The 18,114-nt window shown below is 48.1% G+C and overlaps 1 protein-coding gene across 1 annotated transcript in view; it reads left to right on the forward strand.

Moving 5' to 3' along the window:
• MCRIP2 (MAPK regulated corepressor interacting protein 2) overlaps positions 1-18,114 on the forward strand; it is a 128,801-nt gene that overhangs the window by 21,122 nt on the left and 89,565 nt on the right. The window contains exon 3 of the mRNA XM_069646918.1: positions 73-209. Coding sequence (XP_069503019.1) covers positions 73-209 — 137 coding nt within the window. The remainder of the gene's footprint in view (positions 1-72; positions 210-18,114) is intronic.

Genomic DNA, 18,114 nt, shown 5'->3' on the forward strand with positions numbered 1-18,114 from the left:
TTTGCCTGTTTGTGCGGCCTCTTCTTCACCGAGCCTTGTTTTCTATCTCACCCCCCCCCCCCCCCCCCACAGTACCCCATCATCGATACCCAAGCTGGTGTTCAACCGAGTGAATGGAAGGCGGTACCAGCCCTTCAGCCAGCAGCCGGCAGCCAAGGAGGACAGTTACACACCCGCGCACGAGGAGAACGTCCGCTTCGTTTTTGACGGTAAACACTTTTGCCAAAAGAAACAAACACGTTGCGCCTCCTTTGGGTGCTGGAGGTTCCTCATTATGCTAAAGCTTCTAACAAAGGGCTCTGGAGTAAACTGCCCCTTTGTGGGGAGACCATGCAAAGTGGAAAAAAAAAATCCTAATTAATATTTTTACATGCATTGTATTTTATATTTGTTTCACCCAAACGTCTGCTTTCATGTCCGATCCAGCACTGGGCAAGTCTCTTTATAACCCACCCACAACTCCAAACTGGCGCCTCTACAGGCTGGGGTTTGGTAAATTGGTAGGCGAAAATGAGTTTGGCTGCCTACACACGGAAGTGCAACTCCCATTTTCCTTTGTGGGGCCAGTTTGACTGCAGCAAGTGGGGGGCGAGGCTGAGATGGGGGGGGGGGGGGGGGCTGGGGTGGGCCTGGTCCACCGAAGCTGGAGTTTATCGAGGGGAATTTAGGCAGCAATTTCATTTTTGTTAAAATGGTAGGGAGGAGGATTGTGTGAATTGTGAATCTCATTTGTCTGGGGATTTGTTTGTTTTGGGAAGCGCGCTCTCTCTCTCTCTCGCGCGCGCGCGCGCACGCACGCACGCCTGGGACATTTTGTTTTCTTCTTTTTTTTTTGGTTGAAGAAAATGTCAGTGTGGGAGACTAAAGATGCTGTGATGAACATCGAAAAGGGATCTTGATATGGATGGATGGATGGATGGATGGATGGATGGATGGATGGATGGATGGATGGATGGATGGATGGATGGATGGATGGACGGGCGGACGGGCGGAGACTTGTGGTTGTCTTAGTCTGAATCTGCAGAGGGTAGGCACCATGTATATAGCCTGCAGGTTACGGTGAGGGAGACGGGTAATCTGCCTTCTGCTCCACCAGATCCTCTACTGTGGTTGGTGATGGCCGCACTGCTGATGGTGGTGGCCGACACAAATGGTGATGTTGATGGGTGGAGGAAAAGGAGCATGCCGATGGGAAGGTGGTGAAAAACAGGGCAGCATAGCCACTAGCAAAGGGGTCCGGAGGAGAAGCAGTACCAAGTTCATTAAGGATGCCGGGAAAGCTCAGGTGTCTCTCTGGTGGGAGGGTAGTAAGAACGTCGCAATGTGCCATCCTCCAAGGTTTGGGAATATTTTAAGGTGCTTGATTATGTGGGGGCGGGTGGGGGTTACCAGCCCAGGCTGAACCCACAGAGTTCACCCTGTGCCAGGTGTCTATCACAAGGGCTAAGAAATCTGCCAGCCATTCTTTGGGTACAGTGGCCACCCCGAACCACCTCTGGCACTGAGAGGTGTGTGGCCTTGTACATCTCAATAATCCAAAACCAGTAAGGAAGAGGAGGCGGACCGCTCACAGGATACTGGGAGATGGCATCAATGCTGCAAGCGAACTCGTGTCACTCCAGTGAGCGAGTCCTGTTCCCATAGCAATAGTGTGGTGCCCACACCCCTTCCAGGCAGCATGCCAGGGTTTGCGGGTTCCAGGGATGCTGTCCGCGAGAGCAAGGGCACTGGCCATATTGCCTGGCAGTTTCATTCCAGATGGCTTGTTAACCAGAGAGGATTGTTGGAGGAGGCAAGATTGGCTCGTGGGTTGCCCACCCAGACCCCATTTGAAAGTTGTTGTGGTGGCACAATCAGTAAGGGGGTCACCCAGTATGGGTGAGGAGTGCTGGGTATGTTTTAGTTATCTCCCTTGCCCTTCTGTCTTAAAAAAATAAAGAAAAACACGCTTTATAAACAATTTAACGAAAGAGAAACATTTGAAGGGCAGGGGTCCCATTTCAGGAATCTGCAAAACGTATGTTATGGATCCGAATGAATCCTTCACTGAGGCTTTTTATATTCTCTCCATCCTCTTTCAGATCAGCAGCACAACTGTGCACGTCTGGGGAGACCCTAGGGACCATTCTTTCCCTACACAACGTCTAGGGAGACACTAAACATAGGGACCATTCTTTCCCTACACAACGCCTAGGGAGACCCTAAACCTAGGGACTGTTCTCCTTCCCTACACAACATCTAGGGAGACCCTAAACCTAGGGACCGTTCTTTCCCTACACAACATCTAGGGAGACCCTAAACCTAGGGACCGTTCTTTTTCCCTACACAACGTCCAGGGAGACCCTAAACCTAGGGACCGTTCTCTTTCCCTACACAACAAAGACTAATAATTGGATGTCTGTGGAATGCAGACAATGGCAGATGTTCGCGTCAAGGTGAACTAACTGCCGCCATTCGTTGGGTGGGACGTCCCTGACCTCCAGTCAAGGACCATGTCCCTTTCCACTCAATCGCTCACCAGAATTGAAAGACTAACCCGTCTGTTGCTGGAAGGGTAGTGGGAAGCCACATCCCCATCATGAGCTGGGGTCCACCTGATGTCATGCCCGGGGGAGAGGGGGAGAGACCCCTAAAATTGTATATACGCCCCTACCTCTGTGGGTGTGTTTTAGAAACTGTGCGCCACCTTCCCTATGAAAGTGTGCTCTGTACAAGCAGGGTAATTGGTGACCCGGTGCTAGGCTCTGATCATAGACATAAAAACGGTAGCAGGCTTGTTACTCTGGGGCATCAACAAAAGTTGTATCCACCACCACACAACAGTCCCCTTCTAAAACCAGCTCCCCCACCAGCAGTGTTGTGTAATCTTCAGACTCTTACATGACAGTGTGCATGCTGACCGCTGTGGCCCCCATCCCCCACGCCACTCCCCTGGCCGACCTGCATTCCACCGCTCCAGCAGATCCTGCTGTGACTTCGCTATGGGCAGAGGCTGACTTTGAGGAGGAGACTGTGGCTGTGCTTGCCATAATCTCCTGGGACATGCTGGTCGCTCTGACGAATTCCACATGTGGTACAGAGAGACTTCTCTTGTTGACACAGGCATTTGCTCCAGCATGAATGAACGCATGTCTCAGTTGTGCACTAGGTGGGTGGCAGCACAGGATTTCGATGGCCACACTGACCATGTGGAGAACCAATACTGCAGTGGGTCGTGACCCTTTTTTGCTCTGGCATGTGTCCCCGAGATATGCCCACCAAGTGTGCAGCGGGCTCGCTACTGCTACATGTTCTAAAATGTAGTCCGACAGGTTGAAGAATATATAATCAGGAAGTGAGTCAACCCTGGCACATGGATGGTGTGTGTTTGTGAGACAGCTGCACTCTACATGGGGTTCCTCTGCACCTGACCCCTGTTGGGGATGCTGAGCTGTTGTCTGTCGTGAATACCTTGGCTATATAAGCAAATTCTCTTGCATGCTCCAATCTTGCACATTTCAAGGGTATCACTACATATTATCCCCACCAAAAATATCGCCATATATATATGGTCGTCAGGAACTGCCATAGGTGATATTTTTGGGGTGGATCATTTTGGGGGTTTATGGGAGCGCGGGCTGCGTCCCCCGCTCCTTTAAAATGAATGTGGGGGGGGGGGTCCCCCTGCAGGTTCCATGCCTTAATATCACCGCAAAAATATGGCCATATTTTTGTGTGCCGATATCTTTGCGGGGATATTAACACATGGAACCATTTCAACTGTCCTGTTGATGTACCCGCCTCAGTCTGAAATGCAGCACTTTGATGGCAACAGATACTTCATGTTTTATTTCATGCATTTATAAGTGTGGATCCTCACAAAAGATTGACAGTAGGTTTCTCCTCTGCTGCAAAATGGGTGACTTGCACCTGCTTTCTTGTTCTAGTGTGTTTTTGGACAAGTCAGTTGCCAACAAATGTACCAATGGGAGGTCCTCCCTAAGTAACATGGAGCTACGGCTCACATGACGTGTGGTTGCCTCAAAGGGCTGTATGACATATCTGGGGATTGTACATGAGCTGCCACCGAGCTGGTGTGAAGAAGGGCCCCACCCAACGCGCCACTGTAGCGGTACTCGCTTGCAGCATTGATGTGCGCGTGCAGGCAGTGACGCAAATGGAAGATGGATTTCCTGCAAGTCGACACAGATCTTTTCAGCTGCTGTGAGTTTGCTTTGGCACTGCACGACTGACTGAAATGTGAGAAGATCTTGTGTGCCGCGGCAGCCATTTTTTCAGACGGGGAAGCAATCCCGGTCAAAACGGGTCGCCATAAGGTGGAGACAGTGTGCAAAGCATGGGATGTGCATTTGGTTCCAGAGCCTTGGGGCAGAAATTACATTAGTGCCCTAGTCTACTGTACCAAAGCCCAAGGATAGCTGCCAGGGGCTTAGCCAGCACCTGCTTCACGTTCACAGATATCTTCACCTGTGTGGCTCGTGGCATCAAGGCCTTGCATACACAGAGCAGCATGTTGGTGGATGCCATGACACTGCTGTGATGGCCATCTGCTATCCAATGTCCCCACTAGAGCGGAAGGTGACTCAATGTGCCATTACATCCACATAGTCAGTGTGAAGTGGACTTTGCTGTCCTCCAACCTCCTGTCTTTCTCACTGCAAGAACTTCATCAGACAGAGTTCAGTTATAGTCTTCTTACAAAGTAATTCTCTAAGCAAAGGTCTAAGGCCCAAGCGTTACATTCCACATTTTGCACCGAGAAGCCATACTAGTGGAAGGTTACAATGATTTTCCTGCCTGTGCTCAAATGACTCGCTGCTACCCTGCCACCATCACAGCTTTGCCTGCTCCTGAGAATACTTTGCTGCAACCTCCTGCATGTGTGGTGATCGCGCAAAGCAGTGCCGGCATGCTTCTGTGTGTTCACTGATTCCTGGGGAGTGGTTTGTGTGAATGTTGTTCGTGCATGATGTCGCTGCTCATGGCCAAGGATTTATGAGGTTACTAGAACAAAGGTGAAAGGGTTGAGAATAAAATAATTGAAGAGCCTCCTTCCTTCTAGTTCATTCCAGGTTTCAACACAATAAGGTGTAAACAATCACACCAGTGGTTTCCAAAAGGATTTATGAGGGACACAGATTAATCCCTGGCTTCCCACGGGGGCAAGATGTAACTCTTGACCCTGTACAAACTAATTCCACATAAGATATATATGCTGTGGGCATGCAGTAGGTTCCATTGCCTGTTGGGCAGAGGCAGGTGCAGAGGAGATCCGCCGCTTGACAAGGTCAACATGTCTGTCACTGGTGTCTGATGGCCTAGTAGGTGCTGCCATTGCTTGATGATCTACATCATTTACTTGTTATGTGGCCCTCCAGATGTGTTTGTGTACATCTTCAATGATCCCTACTCAGCATAGTGGCAAAGGAACCTTAGTGTTGCAGTGCAAAACATGTGGAAGGCCACATAATGAGCAACCATGATCTACACCATTGATATGTCAGGGTTTCCGACTAATTGTTGCAAACTGTGTAGACAGGCTGTGTACCTCTAAAAGCATGCAGGAGTTGTGCTGTTTCAGAGTTTGCGTGCTACTTCGTCAGTACTTTTTACTTGATGCTGGAGCTGGGGTTGAACTTGGTACCATTGTTCTCAGTTGTCTCTCAAGCTATCTCTTCTGACAAGGTGGGGAATAGTCCACATCTTCATCTTCATCCTCATCCTTCAGAAGATTCAAAACCACCATCATTTCTGCCATTTCATAGGCTAAAGGAGAGACATATGTGTAGGGAAGATGCAGAGGGTGTGTCAGGCTGAAAAACCTTTTGCACTTCTAACATGGGTGATAGACCATGGTCCTGTTGCCTCAGACCTACTGCCGAGAGCTGCAAAGTTGAGCCCACCATATTAAGAACATGTTTATTTATTTATTGTTCACTTGTTAGGCGCTTACACAGGAAGCAAATACTGTTTCAAAGCGCCCACAGGTCAACTGGGAGGAGACTGGGATGATAGACAATGAAATTACAACAATGTTAAATCATTAAATAATTGGGAAGGGAGACCAACCTACTATGCCTTGTGAGTGTTCAGAAAGTCCAAGTGCAGAGGGTTGAGGGGTATGGGATAGGTGCTGGTGGTGTTCACGCAGAGCAGCAGCTGAAGTGCTACCTCCAGTAGTGGAGGGTGAACTGAGGCAAGTGCAGAGGATAGACAGCAGCTGGGATGATAAGATGTGGGAGGTCAGGGCCCTGAGGATGCATAAGGGCCCTGCACACCGGTCCAGCTACTGTGCGATTAGCAGGGGAAAGAGAGCGAGGGAAGGCAATGAAGAGGAAAAGGGGAAGGTCTTGAGGCTTGTCCGGAACTTAAGGAGCACCTGCTCAAGAGGGATGGGGAGGCTGTTCCAAAGAAGGGAGCCGCTGAGGAAAGCGATCAACCACCTGCTCTCTGTTTAGCAAACCACTTTACACACAAGGAGTTGGTGCCAGAGGAACGTAGGTGTCTAGGGGGGGGGTTCTTTAGTCAGAAAGAGTTACAGAAAGTGGTCCCCGGCCCCAGGCAACATTGTGGATGATGCAATGGGGATTTGAATTGAATCCGTGCTGAGACTAGGAGCCAGTGAAGACTTTGTAGGACAGGAGAGATGCAGTCCCTGGGCCTGTGGCCAAGGATAGGTCTTGCTGCCCTATTCTGGATTAGCTGGAGGGGTCGCAGAGTGGAAGAAGGTAGATTAAGGAGGTGGCTATTGCAATAGTCCAGCCTAGAGCAAAACACAGCCCAGGTGACATATAGTCTCTGGGGGAAGGTGAGGAAAGGTAGAATTTGTTTCATAAGGAAAAGCTGCAAGTGGGACTTCTTGGCAATGCCACGACTATGAAGGAGGGAGGAAGGAGAGTGTGGCGTCGAAGATGACTCCAAGGTTTCTGGCATCTGTAGAGGGAGCAGGGGGGAGAGCCCATGGAAGGTCAGAGTGAAGGGAAGAAGTCGGGTGCCAGGGTCCCAATAGTGAGGAGGATCTCTGTTTTGCTGGCATTGAGGCCGAGATCATTATAAGTACACCAGGCCTGGATGGCTGAGAGGTGGGCAGGCATGATGGAGGGTGCAAGGGCGTCTGTAGGACTTTTCCCCTTATATATTAAAAAAAAAAAAATAAATGCATTAAAAAGGCAGCTCTTCTGCTGACACCTTAACAGACCCCTGCAACCCTGCAAAACTTGGACACGTACCCTGCTCTGGTTCAACGTGGAGGAAGGGATGCATTCCCACTTGTGATGGACTGTTAGGAAAGGTGGGCTTTGGGCTGGCAATAGTCAAGTGGCAGACTCGGGCAAGCCAGTGCTGACCTTAGAAGCACAAGTCCGCATCTGAACCTGTGTTTCAATGCTCTAAATACCTGCAGCCCTGCTCATATGCTATGCCCTGTTTCTGAACTATGCTGCCTTTCAGGATTCGTACACCCACAAGCCCTGCAATTGCAGGTGCCTCTGCTGTAAATTACGCAACAGTTCCACGCCTTCAATCTGTGCTTCCACGTTTGGCTGCTCGCCTTGAGGACCTGTTGTTTTTTGTTGATTTATTACTACACACAACTAAGACACTGACTGCATCCTTCAAAACGTGGTAGTCCTGTTTGATCTTAAGCCTGGACTCTACTGCCAGACCATGCAAAAAATGTCACCCCGCCACGTGTTCCACTTCCTCCTGTCAAATTTGACAAGAAATTCAAGTGCTCGTGTGTCGGCTACTGAGCACAACTAACCTTGAATTAACCAGCCCACCCCAAAGACATTTGACTCCGCCCCCCCAAGTCTGCTAATCAATTTGACTAGCAATTCAAATGCTCATGTGTCCGCGTATTCAGGTAACTAGTGCACCCCAAAGACATTTGCCTTTCTCTCTGTGTGCTATCAAGTTTGACAAATTCCAATGTCCCTCTCCTCTATTGTGCTAGTTCTGCATGAGGGCGGATTCAACCGAGCCGCCCCTGAGCAACCGAGCTGCCCCTGGGCAACCGAGCCGCCCCTGGGCAATGTTGGAGTGACAGCAATACCCTACAAACCTTATTATTCTTCCATCAGCGCACCCCAAAAGTGTTCCTGTTCTGGTGTGGCAACGCCTACTCAAGGGCCCGTGCCTATTATTGCTCCCAACCAAGTAGCACACGAGCCTCTGTCCAATCGAAGCATCCGACCACAGCCTATGCAAGCAGAGTGCTTTTGAAAGGTGCGCCTAGCCTGCCTTTCTCAATAAAATGCAGATCATGTTTACAGGGGCCTGCAAAAAAATATTCTGTTCAGCAATGCCAACAATCGCACCTAAAAGACCTGCCTAAGTAGAAGGCTAGATTCTCTCAACCTACAACATACATCAGTCCCCTCCGATAACTGCTCAAGAGCCCCCAGGAAGCAAGTTCCTCCTGCAGCTTGCCTCACTCCCCAGCGCCCGCCCCTCTATGTGAGATTCCCGGTAACTGCTCAAGAGCTCCGGAAGCAAGTTCCTCCTGCTGTGTGCCTCACTCCCCCGCCGCCCCCTCCCTCTATGTGAGATTCCCGGTAACTGCTCAAGAGCTCCGGAAGCAAGTTCCTCCTGCAGCTTGCCTCACTCCCCCGCCACCCCCTCCCCCTCTGAGAGATTCCCAGTAACTGCTCAAGAGCTCCGGAAGCAAGTTCCTCCTGCAGCTTGCTTCACTCCCCCGCCGCCCCCCCCCACCTCTATGAGAGATTCCCGGTAACTGCTCAAGAGCTCCTGAAGCAAGTTCCTCCTGCAGCGTGCCTCACTCCCCCGCCGCCCCCGCCCCTCTATGAGAGATTCCCAGTAACTGCTCAAGAGCTCTGGAAGCAGGTTCCTCCTGCAGCGTGCCTCACTTCCCCCACACCCTCTCCAACCCCCCTACTCTGACAGATTCCCGGCAACTGCTCAAGAGCTCCGGAAGCAAGTTCCTCCTGCAGCGTGCCTCACTCCCCACTGCCCCCCTCTCTAAAGATTCCCGGTTAGTTACTGCTCAAGAGCTCCGGAAGCAAGTTCCTCCTGCAGCAGGGAGCACCTGGCTACCAAGCTCGCTGGCCCAAGTCTTCCCAAAATATAAACTCGTGTGGACCCTGAATATAGCAGAAATGTGGGGTTCAGCTGAATGAATGTGCATAGGCTTAATCCCGTCCTTCAAGATTGGATTGGTGTAGCACCAGAAGCCCCAGGAAAAGAAATGATTTTTTAAATTTATTTTTCCCCCATTCCTCACAAAGTGCTAGGGATCTGGAATGCGTAAAATACCACCCACACCTATGAAAAACGTTCTATATTGTGTGCACTAAATTGCTGTATTTGTCTAGTATTTTAAGCACGGAGTTGGAGAGGCTGTCTCAACCCAGTGCGTTCTGCTATGCTTCCGTGCATTTTTGATACAACCCTCACATCTATGGGGGCTGATAACCTCTACATGGGGGGGGGCGCGGGCAGAGCTGAGGGGTGTTACACCAGTGGAGCGCAGGTCTCTGCATAGGCTAGCCCTATAAAGCTTGGTCCTCCTTGGCCTTTTATTCAATTAATAACACAGAAGCTCTCTAGAGGGAATTTCAGAGCATGCCAAGGGGGAGTGCAAGGACTTGAATGGAAGTAGCATCGAGAGAGACGGATCCTGGGTGTCTGCTTACATCTGCTCCCACACCACCCGACTTATTTGTTCACAAAAAGAAGCGTCCTGTGAAAAGCCTTCTTCAGGAGCGCTTTGCCTCCAACCATGTGTAGGTGCAGCCGGTCACATATCGAGTCTCTTGAGCTAGCGCTCTGTCGTGACCTCCCTCAGCACCCATCCAGACGCCTGAACTCCTGGGCTGCTTACTGGAGCATATCCTGCCCACCTCATTCCTAATCTCGGCCAAGTGCACACATGCACTTTAAGCCATTTCTGAGAATGTTCCCATACCTGGACTTTGGTCCCCGAGGGCGTTCCTACCACAAAGCGCTTTGAGGCCATACAAATGGGGGAAAAGGTGCTATATAAATGACCACTACTACTAACACATGGACAGCGCCCGGCATGGGCTTGGGAGCGCTGAAGCCCTCCCACTTTGATGCAGCAGTCCTCAATATGCTGTGAGGCCCAGCCCAGGCTCTGACACAAAGCTGTCACATTTGGCACCTCGGAGAGCTGTGTATTTACTTAATTTTAAACAGGAACGAGCCTGAGAGGGTCTAGAGGGAAACGGGTAAGGACAAAAAAAGTGTGTGTGGATTGTATGAATGTATACATGAATGAATGCATGCATGCATGCGAAGGTGTGTGTGTGTGTGTGTGTGTGTTTTTTTACATGGGGAGGGTAAGTTTCCTTACCGTGGCATGACATTGTTTACTGGTGTTCAGGTCAAAGTGTTCTTACATAGGAGGGGGGATGGTAGCCTTTGTGCAGCCCGCAAGGCAATGTTTTCTTACTGCTGCGTGACATTTTCGACTGGCATTAGGGGACAAATAAAACAAGAGTGTTCTTATATGGGGGATGTGTGTAATGATTATGGTTTGCTATATTTATATCACTTTCTCCAAAGCGCTGTACAGAGAACATAGTTATATAAAATGATCACCCAATCGAAGTTGGGACTCGTTTGTTAACCTCCGAAGGCTGAGTGGGCCATGCTGGGATTTGAACCTATGCCCTGCAGATCCCACACAAATTGCATCAGCAAGGGCTGAACCCACTGAGCTATTATATCAGCTAACCAAAGGCACGTTTTCTTACTGTTGCATGGCTTTATTTTTATTTAACTGGCATTAAGGGAAAGCCAACATGAGCATGTTCTTGCGTGGGGATGCGGCATACATTGGCAAAGCCAGCAAGAACATGGTTTGTTATAGCATCGTTACTGGCATCATGGGCAACGCAAGCAGGAGTATTTTCTGAGATGGGGAATGCTGGCAAATTAGGAGCCCCCGAATGGATGTGTTTGGGCACAATCAGTATGAACATGTGTGCTTACACCTGTGGGTACTGGCATACAGTGGGCAAAGGCATTACGAGAATGTGTTTGAAAATGCTCCAGTGCATTGTTGATGGCTTCTAATGCACTCTCTTCTAGTCTTGCCCCACAAAAAATATTGTAAACTGTGGTACTTGTTACCCAATGTATCACAGAAGGTTTACTGTAAAATTCACCATTTTAACCCCTTATTTAAACATTTTTCTCTGGGAGACAACCCCTCTGAACCCACCTGGGTTGGTTTGCTCTCCCTCGCTATGCGTGGTAGCTCTAACAGATTCGGTCGGGGGCTAAACAAGCCCCCCTTTTCGGGGGCTCCCCTTAGGCCCTACTGCATCAGCTCAAGGCCCCACTTGTTACCCAATCCTTGATACGCCTTAGGTGAGTTGGGGGGGTGAAGGATGCATCTGGGGGGCCAAAGGAAGGGGTGGTAGCTACTCGGCCTCCTGGGCTCCAGGTGGGGATCAACAGCGATTAATGACCCCACTCACTACCAGCTTTCGAAACTGCCATCCAGTCCTCCCTCGCCACCCAACATTTTGTGGCTGGGTCCGACCTCTGATAGAACAGAATTTAACCCTGCCAGAGGTGCTGTGACAAGCGGGCATCAAATTATCCGAATACAATGGAGTTCAAGAAATGAAGAATGCACGGTCCAATGGAAGGAACGTTTGCCTAAAACCCAACACTTATTACCAGTTACCACGAAAAATGTCTGGAATCAGAAAGGAAAAGATCGCGACAGCCATGCCCTTTAAATAATTTTATAAGTGAACGAAAACTCCGGGGGGTTTGGGTGCTTTACCCAATGGTGAGTGACCAGGTGCATAATTTATCTATGGCCTAATCAGCTGCTTGATACGTCCCATGATTTCAATGGAGGCAGCAAAAATCTAGTCTTCTGAAAACAGATGGACTAGACTGCATTATGTCGATGAACACCAATATTTCTTTCCTGCCACACAAAAAGCTTTCCCCACGTATTCTAGGACTGGGTTAATTTACTCGTCTAACTAGAGTCCTCGAATATTTGCCTAAAGTGCTGGACAGTGGGTCAGGAAAAGTGCCTTGATGGAAGTGCACGCGACGGAAAGACCTGGCGCAGTAATATTAACTTGAATGGTCTACCTGATTTGTCAATTTTTCGTAGGTCATTGCCTTCTGAACTTATGAAACTTCAATTGCATTTCACCATTGTTACCTTTAAGAATGATTCAGATGGCAAAATATGTATTCGTTTTGTTACAACCAAATTCTTGTAAATGCTCAAATCTTGTTACAGCTAAAACGTGTTTCAAACTTCCTTGGCTCTTTCTCAGGGCTTTTTACCTTACTTGGATGTGTTCTTTAAATCTGTACTTATAAGGCTGAGATTTTCCAGGATCAGTGTAAATTCAAAGTTCTGTCTTCTACTTACCAAGTGTCTTGTGTCCATCTGGATTCTTCCTGGAGTTTTTACATTAATGGGGGAGCTTTTGCGCTTCCTTCAAACATTGAGAAATTGGGAGCCTACATCAATTGCTTGCATGTAGTCTTTCCTGTCCATTCGTGATCCCACCTTTTTGGATAAACTAAGGCCTTGGAGTTCCTGTGGCCTTGTAGCTCCTTGGTGTGCTTCTTCTAGACACCCCTAGCCACATAGCACTCGAGGAGCCAAGGGAAGTGTCACAGGAAGTCTAATTTGGCTTCTATTTTTTTCAAAAAAGATATTCGGAAAATACAATTCTCAATTCATGGTTTGATTACATTCTTACTAGTGCTCAGTTTGGTTGGGGGGGAAAAAAGGCATGCTGCCCCCAAGGTCCCTCTTAGCATGATTCAGTGGCTGTGCTGCATGTCTTCTTTGCAGGCCGCTCGCTTCCTGGTGGCAAAGGACCTGTTGCCTGGCTTGTTTTTGTGATCGTTCTATGTCTTTCGGGGTTACAGTTTTCATGTGCACAGTATAATAGGTTGTCGCATCTTTCCAGTGAATTGTTGGGGTTGCAGTGTAGCAGCAGGACTGGCGCATGGCAGCCTCAGCGTTCTGAGAGCAAAGTTGCCACCTGTACGAATAATCTTTCAACGGCTTTGGCGTTAGCTGGTACTTTGTACATTCAGTTGGCTACTTTTGAAATGGGCTTTGCCACAGAACATTGTGGTGTCAAAGCCTTAAACCAGGATTAGCAAAGTCAACAGTGTTGGCTTTTGGGTAGGCATGTACCCCATTCACTGCAGGCTTGAATGGGTGTAAACTAGACTGTGCATACCTGTCATTTTACACACTATTTTTATAATTGCAGTTTAAATTCTAAGTGTAAAAATGATCCGCCTCTGCGTGCTTATGTGCACAGCACAGAAATTGGTGCACCCAAGATCTAAATTGAAAACTGTTGGTGGTTTAATGTTTGCCATGAGCCGTCTCTGTGGAACAAACTAGCACCTGAGCTTCGGCGTGTAACTTCCTTAAACGATTTTAAAAACGGTGTCCAGACACCTCTTTTTAATATGAAACCAGACTAGCTTCTGTACAGGGCTCGCTATGTTTCTTCCCTCCTGACTTCCCTCCGATCTCTCATTTTGGTTTATATGACTACCTGTTTTTCTTGTGTTTGTCAAGCGCTTTGAGGCCTATGGGCGATGTAACGCTTTATAAAAACTAAATCAAATTAAGCACATAAACTCTCAAAAATACAATTGTGCAATACTTGTTTGCTTTCCCTGGGGGGGGGGAAGCATAATTTGCTACGTATTAGCCTATTTGACCTAAAACAATTGACCTTATGACCAATTTGTTAGAATTTTTCATGGGTGATTTGCCCTTTGGTGCAATTTGGTTGCATATATTGCAAAATACCAACCCTGGAGAGCGGTGGTTGCGGGGATGTCCCCGCTCCCCATGTTTGATATTTTGCAATTATGGGAGTGTGCGGGTGTGCCCCGCGTTCCTTAAAATGCATGTGCGTTTAAACTGGGCCCGGGCAGATAAATTGCAGTCAGGTTGCCGCTAGCAAAAAAAATGTGGTCAAACGCACCCAAACCATTTGTTAAAGGTTAATTCTCTATTGCAACTGAGTTTTCCATCTTATTAATTATACAATCCTAAAATGCTAGGAAAATAAATATGCACATTGCTTCTGTTTGCTCCATGAGCATCTACACACAACACAGCAGAAGCTGAATGGAAAGAAACCATTCATTTTCTCAGTGTGCAGTTTATTTTTGTGAAGGGCTTCCGAGACATTTGAGGAGTTACGACACCCAACATGATGACACTTCACTGTCCAGGAAAACTAAAAAGCGATGGATTTACATGAATGATAACGGCATTGCTCCAGGCTTCCCTTCCCCATCATAAATAGGTTGGCTTGTCTGAACCTTTACAGAAGCGGTCACGCCATTTGCAAAGCAGTCTTGGTCTGGTCCACAAATGGCAAGCGATCCAGTCCGAGCTGTTGCATTATTTCTCGTCTGCATGCAGGGGAGTTGCTAGGTCTGGAAAAGACCCGGGGCTAAGCTGATGTCAGTACTGTTGGGACTGGGGGCTAGCTAGCCTTTTGGCTGTAGCTCCTGAGATTCTATCCGGGGCTACAACCAAAAGATCAGGGGCTATAGCCCCCTTAGCCCCCCCCTAGCAACGCCCCTGTCTGCATGGCAACATAAGGCATGCTTCAGCCTTGTTGGACCTACTCCGTGAGAAGCTGGATTGCCAAGCAAAGACCCCACGTCTAAACATGTACCCTCTTCGAGAGACAATTCGAAAATGGATGGGTGGAAGGTTTTGAATCAATCATAGCCACTGGCATTACTCTGGAAAACCTATAGCAATGCACTGCTAGACTACATTGCCAACGCATGGGCTGTGCAGATGGCACATGGGCTAGGAGTTCACAATGGACTGCTCCTTTTGGTAGCCCCATCAAGAATCGGAAACATTTATCTATAATTGGTCCCTTTCTGTAATTGTACAGGTCCAATTTTAAAAAGAATGGTTTGGAAGTTTACCCAGAGCAATGATGGGAGTTATGATTAATTCAGACCTTGCAGACTTCACTTTCCTCTCCATTTCCCTGCTGTTTTATTTTTCTCCAGCTATCCTAGTTATTTATATTTCATTTGTAAGGCATCTCAGTTGCTTGCTGCAGAGATCTGTGTACAGGCTTCGGGCGGCTAGTTTGCATCCCAGGTGAGCCAGCAAAGCATTTGATCCTTCTGAGACGTATCAATCGCTAACATTGAAGGATCACATGACAGCGTTGCTCAATGCTCTACTGTCTCGGACAGAATGGAGTTCAGAGGATTGGGTACAGTCCAGAGAGCCCTCTATGGCCATGGACCTAATTTTGTCTGCGATAAGCTGTGTCGCTACTAACTAAATGCAACATTACGAATTCAGTGCTTAATATGTAAGAAAATGAGTGCCGGGGCCCAAATATTTTCTAGCACCCTTGACACTGTGGGCGGGCAGTTTGCCCCCATCATTGCTGTCACCACCCACAGCTGCTCCCCACAGCGTCGACACATTCGGGGTTAAGCTACAGTTCGCACCTGCTCACTGGGGTTGATGGATGCACTGGCTAGCATTGCTTCATAATCAGACTGAGACAATAAGTGCCGGGCCGAGCCCTGGCAAACGCCCCCACAAATTAAGCACGGATTACAATATACCTCCACACTTTGTTTTTTTTTTAAAGTGCATGCCATACAATGTACTCTTAAGAGTCCTCACTCCTCGCCTTTGAACTCTCTTCTTCTCTCCTTTACTTTGGCGATTCAGTAGGTTCTATAATTTCGCTTTTGCAAAGGTTTTTCTTTTTTTCTTTTAGTTCATTCTTGATCATATCGGGACTGATCCAGTCTTGTGGCAAATTGCATTGGCACCGCTCTCAGGATGACCCTGTGTTTAACTCCATTGAGCAATCCAGTATTGTTAACCCTTGTGGTAGTTCTTCGAGTTGCATGGATTCATGCAGGTTCGCTGGCAACACGGAGGATGGGACCAAATTCACTGGAATGCAATGGTGTCTGCAGTGCTGCCTGTTCATCCCATCTGACTGTGTGCCCCTTTTTTTTTTTTTTTTTTTTTTTTGCTAAGCAAAAACCAGATGGCAAACGATTTCATGTCCCTTGATTTTGAGTTGCCCACTTGCATCGGTATTGACCTTGTCAAAATGGCCTTTTCTCCTAATTGACCTAATAGTGGTCCTAATTCACCTTCTGCACAATTGAACTTTACCTGTATTTTAGTTCCTTTATATATGTGTGGGGTGGGTTAGGGATAATAAATAAAGAGGATTGGTTAGGGGTTTTTGGATTGGGTAGGAGGTTGCGGGGTTTCCACCCACATATATGTCCTAATTGACCTGATGAATTAGATCAATTTTCCCGCGATCAATTGTGATTAGAGCAATTCGTATACACCCCTTGCATCACATGATGTGTATTGGACTCATTCTGCATTCTGCAAGCTTGCTTTGGGTTATTTTGCAGCATTCCTGCCTACCGGACAAAGCACTTTGGAACAACCCACAATCTAATATTGTATAAGGTGACCCTCGCAGTGGTATTTTCAAGGGGATCCTATCTATTTTGACACAGTGCCACAACCCTCTCGCTTTGCTATCACAACTCAGATGTCCACCGCTTCTCTCCTACTGGGAACCAAAAGAGGCCTTGGAAATCATGTTCAAAGTGGCCCCATGTTACACACTTTCTGCAAGCCCAACCTTTTCCTATGGGAACATTTGGAAATGCCACAGAAAAGAGGTCCAGGGTTCAGAGGCCTACCGGGAAGTCTCCAGAGCACCCTACAGGCCAGTCCACCCCTGCCTTACACTAAGATTGTGTCCAGACTACAACTGCCATGAGCACGTGGGCCGAAGTAGTTTCAGCTTGCCAGTATTTACCAGCGAGTGAAATAATTGCAAAATGCACGTTTGCAGGGTTCCAGCAGGCCTACCAGAGGACTTTTAGTTGTTTTATCCGATTCCCTACTCCAGTGGGCCTCAGGCCTGCCCGATTTAGGAAGCTCCAATATGCCTCTCATCCGGGAGGGCCTGCAGGGTGATTGACTCTCTGTGCCAATTTATTAAACTATGTGGTATAGATTTGTGATGTTTTATGCAAAGCACCCTGTAGCTGTTCTTTGAAGGGTCACGTTCGACCCTGCAGCCTCTGGGTCGCCAAAGCTCCAGACTTTCACAGGACTATGTGCCAAAATCCAGGCCTATTTTCAGATTTACACACAGATGCTCTGTGATAGTCACCTGCTTGTAGCCACTTTTCTTTTTAAACCAGCAAGTAAGTTGTCACTTTATTGTGCATGAGTTTAGTAATTTGCAAATCGACAAATGAAGGTTTTCAAAAGCCCTTTCAACAAATGGGTAGTGGAAGCTTCTTTCCCAGTTGGGCGAGTGGGGGCATGCTCGGATGTTACTGGGCTTTATTTCTGCGTTCAGCAGCAGGGGCTTTCTGCAGAGGCTCCCAGTGTTTTTCTCTAGCAGAGTCTCGTGTGTGTGCAATGTGGATGTGCAACTCCTGTGTAGGGAAGTATAGCCCAACAAGAAGAAGAATAAAAATAAAGTATTTCTTTTATAGCGCTACACACCCATAGGTCTCAGAGCGCTCCAATAACAGAAGACATTATTACCCTACAGAGTGGTACTCATCAGAAGGATGAAAGGCTGAGTTGACTCTGCCGGGATTCAAACATGCCACAGCAGCTGTGCACAGATATCAGGGGCGAGTACATGGATGTGTTTAAGTCTGTGCCCAGGCAAACATTCCATCAATAGAAGGCACAGAAATGCCTTAAATGATCCCATTTCATCTAATGGGTCACATTGAGCTGCAGGCAGAGACCTGGGGCTGCTGATGGGGGAGGGGGTGGCATCACTTTACTCCTGTGCTGTCAGCTATTCCCTGTGTAATTGTGTCGTCCCATTGTGTTCATAAACCGCCCACACTCGGCAGTATTCCTGTGGCCCTCCAGGTGTTTTGGACTATGATTCCGATTATAAAGCCTACATGGACTAAGCTGGCTAGGACTGATGGGGGGTTGTAGTTTCATAGTATCTGGAGAGCCAAAGGTTGAAGACGCCTGCAACTCATAAACAGCAGCTGGCCCCTCCACTTTCACCCCCCACCCCCTGTATGTTATGTGGC

Source organism: Ambystoma mexicanum, chromosome 2q, assembly GCF_040938575.1.
Source record: "Ambystoma mexicanum isolate Mex_15411 chromosome 2q, UKY_AmexF1_1, whole genome shotgun sequence".
NCBI classification, from domain to species: domain Eukaryota; kingdom Metazoa; phylum Chordata; class Amphibia; order Caudata; family Ambystomatidae; genus Ambystoma; species Ambystoma mexicanum.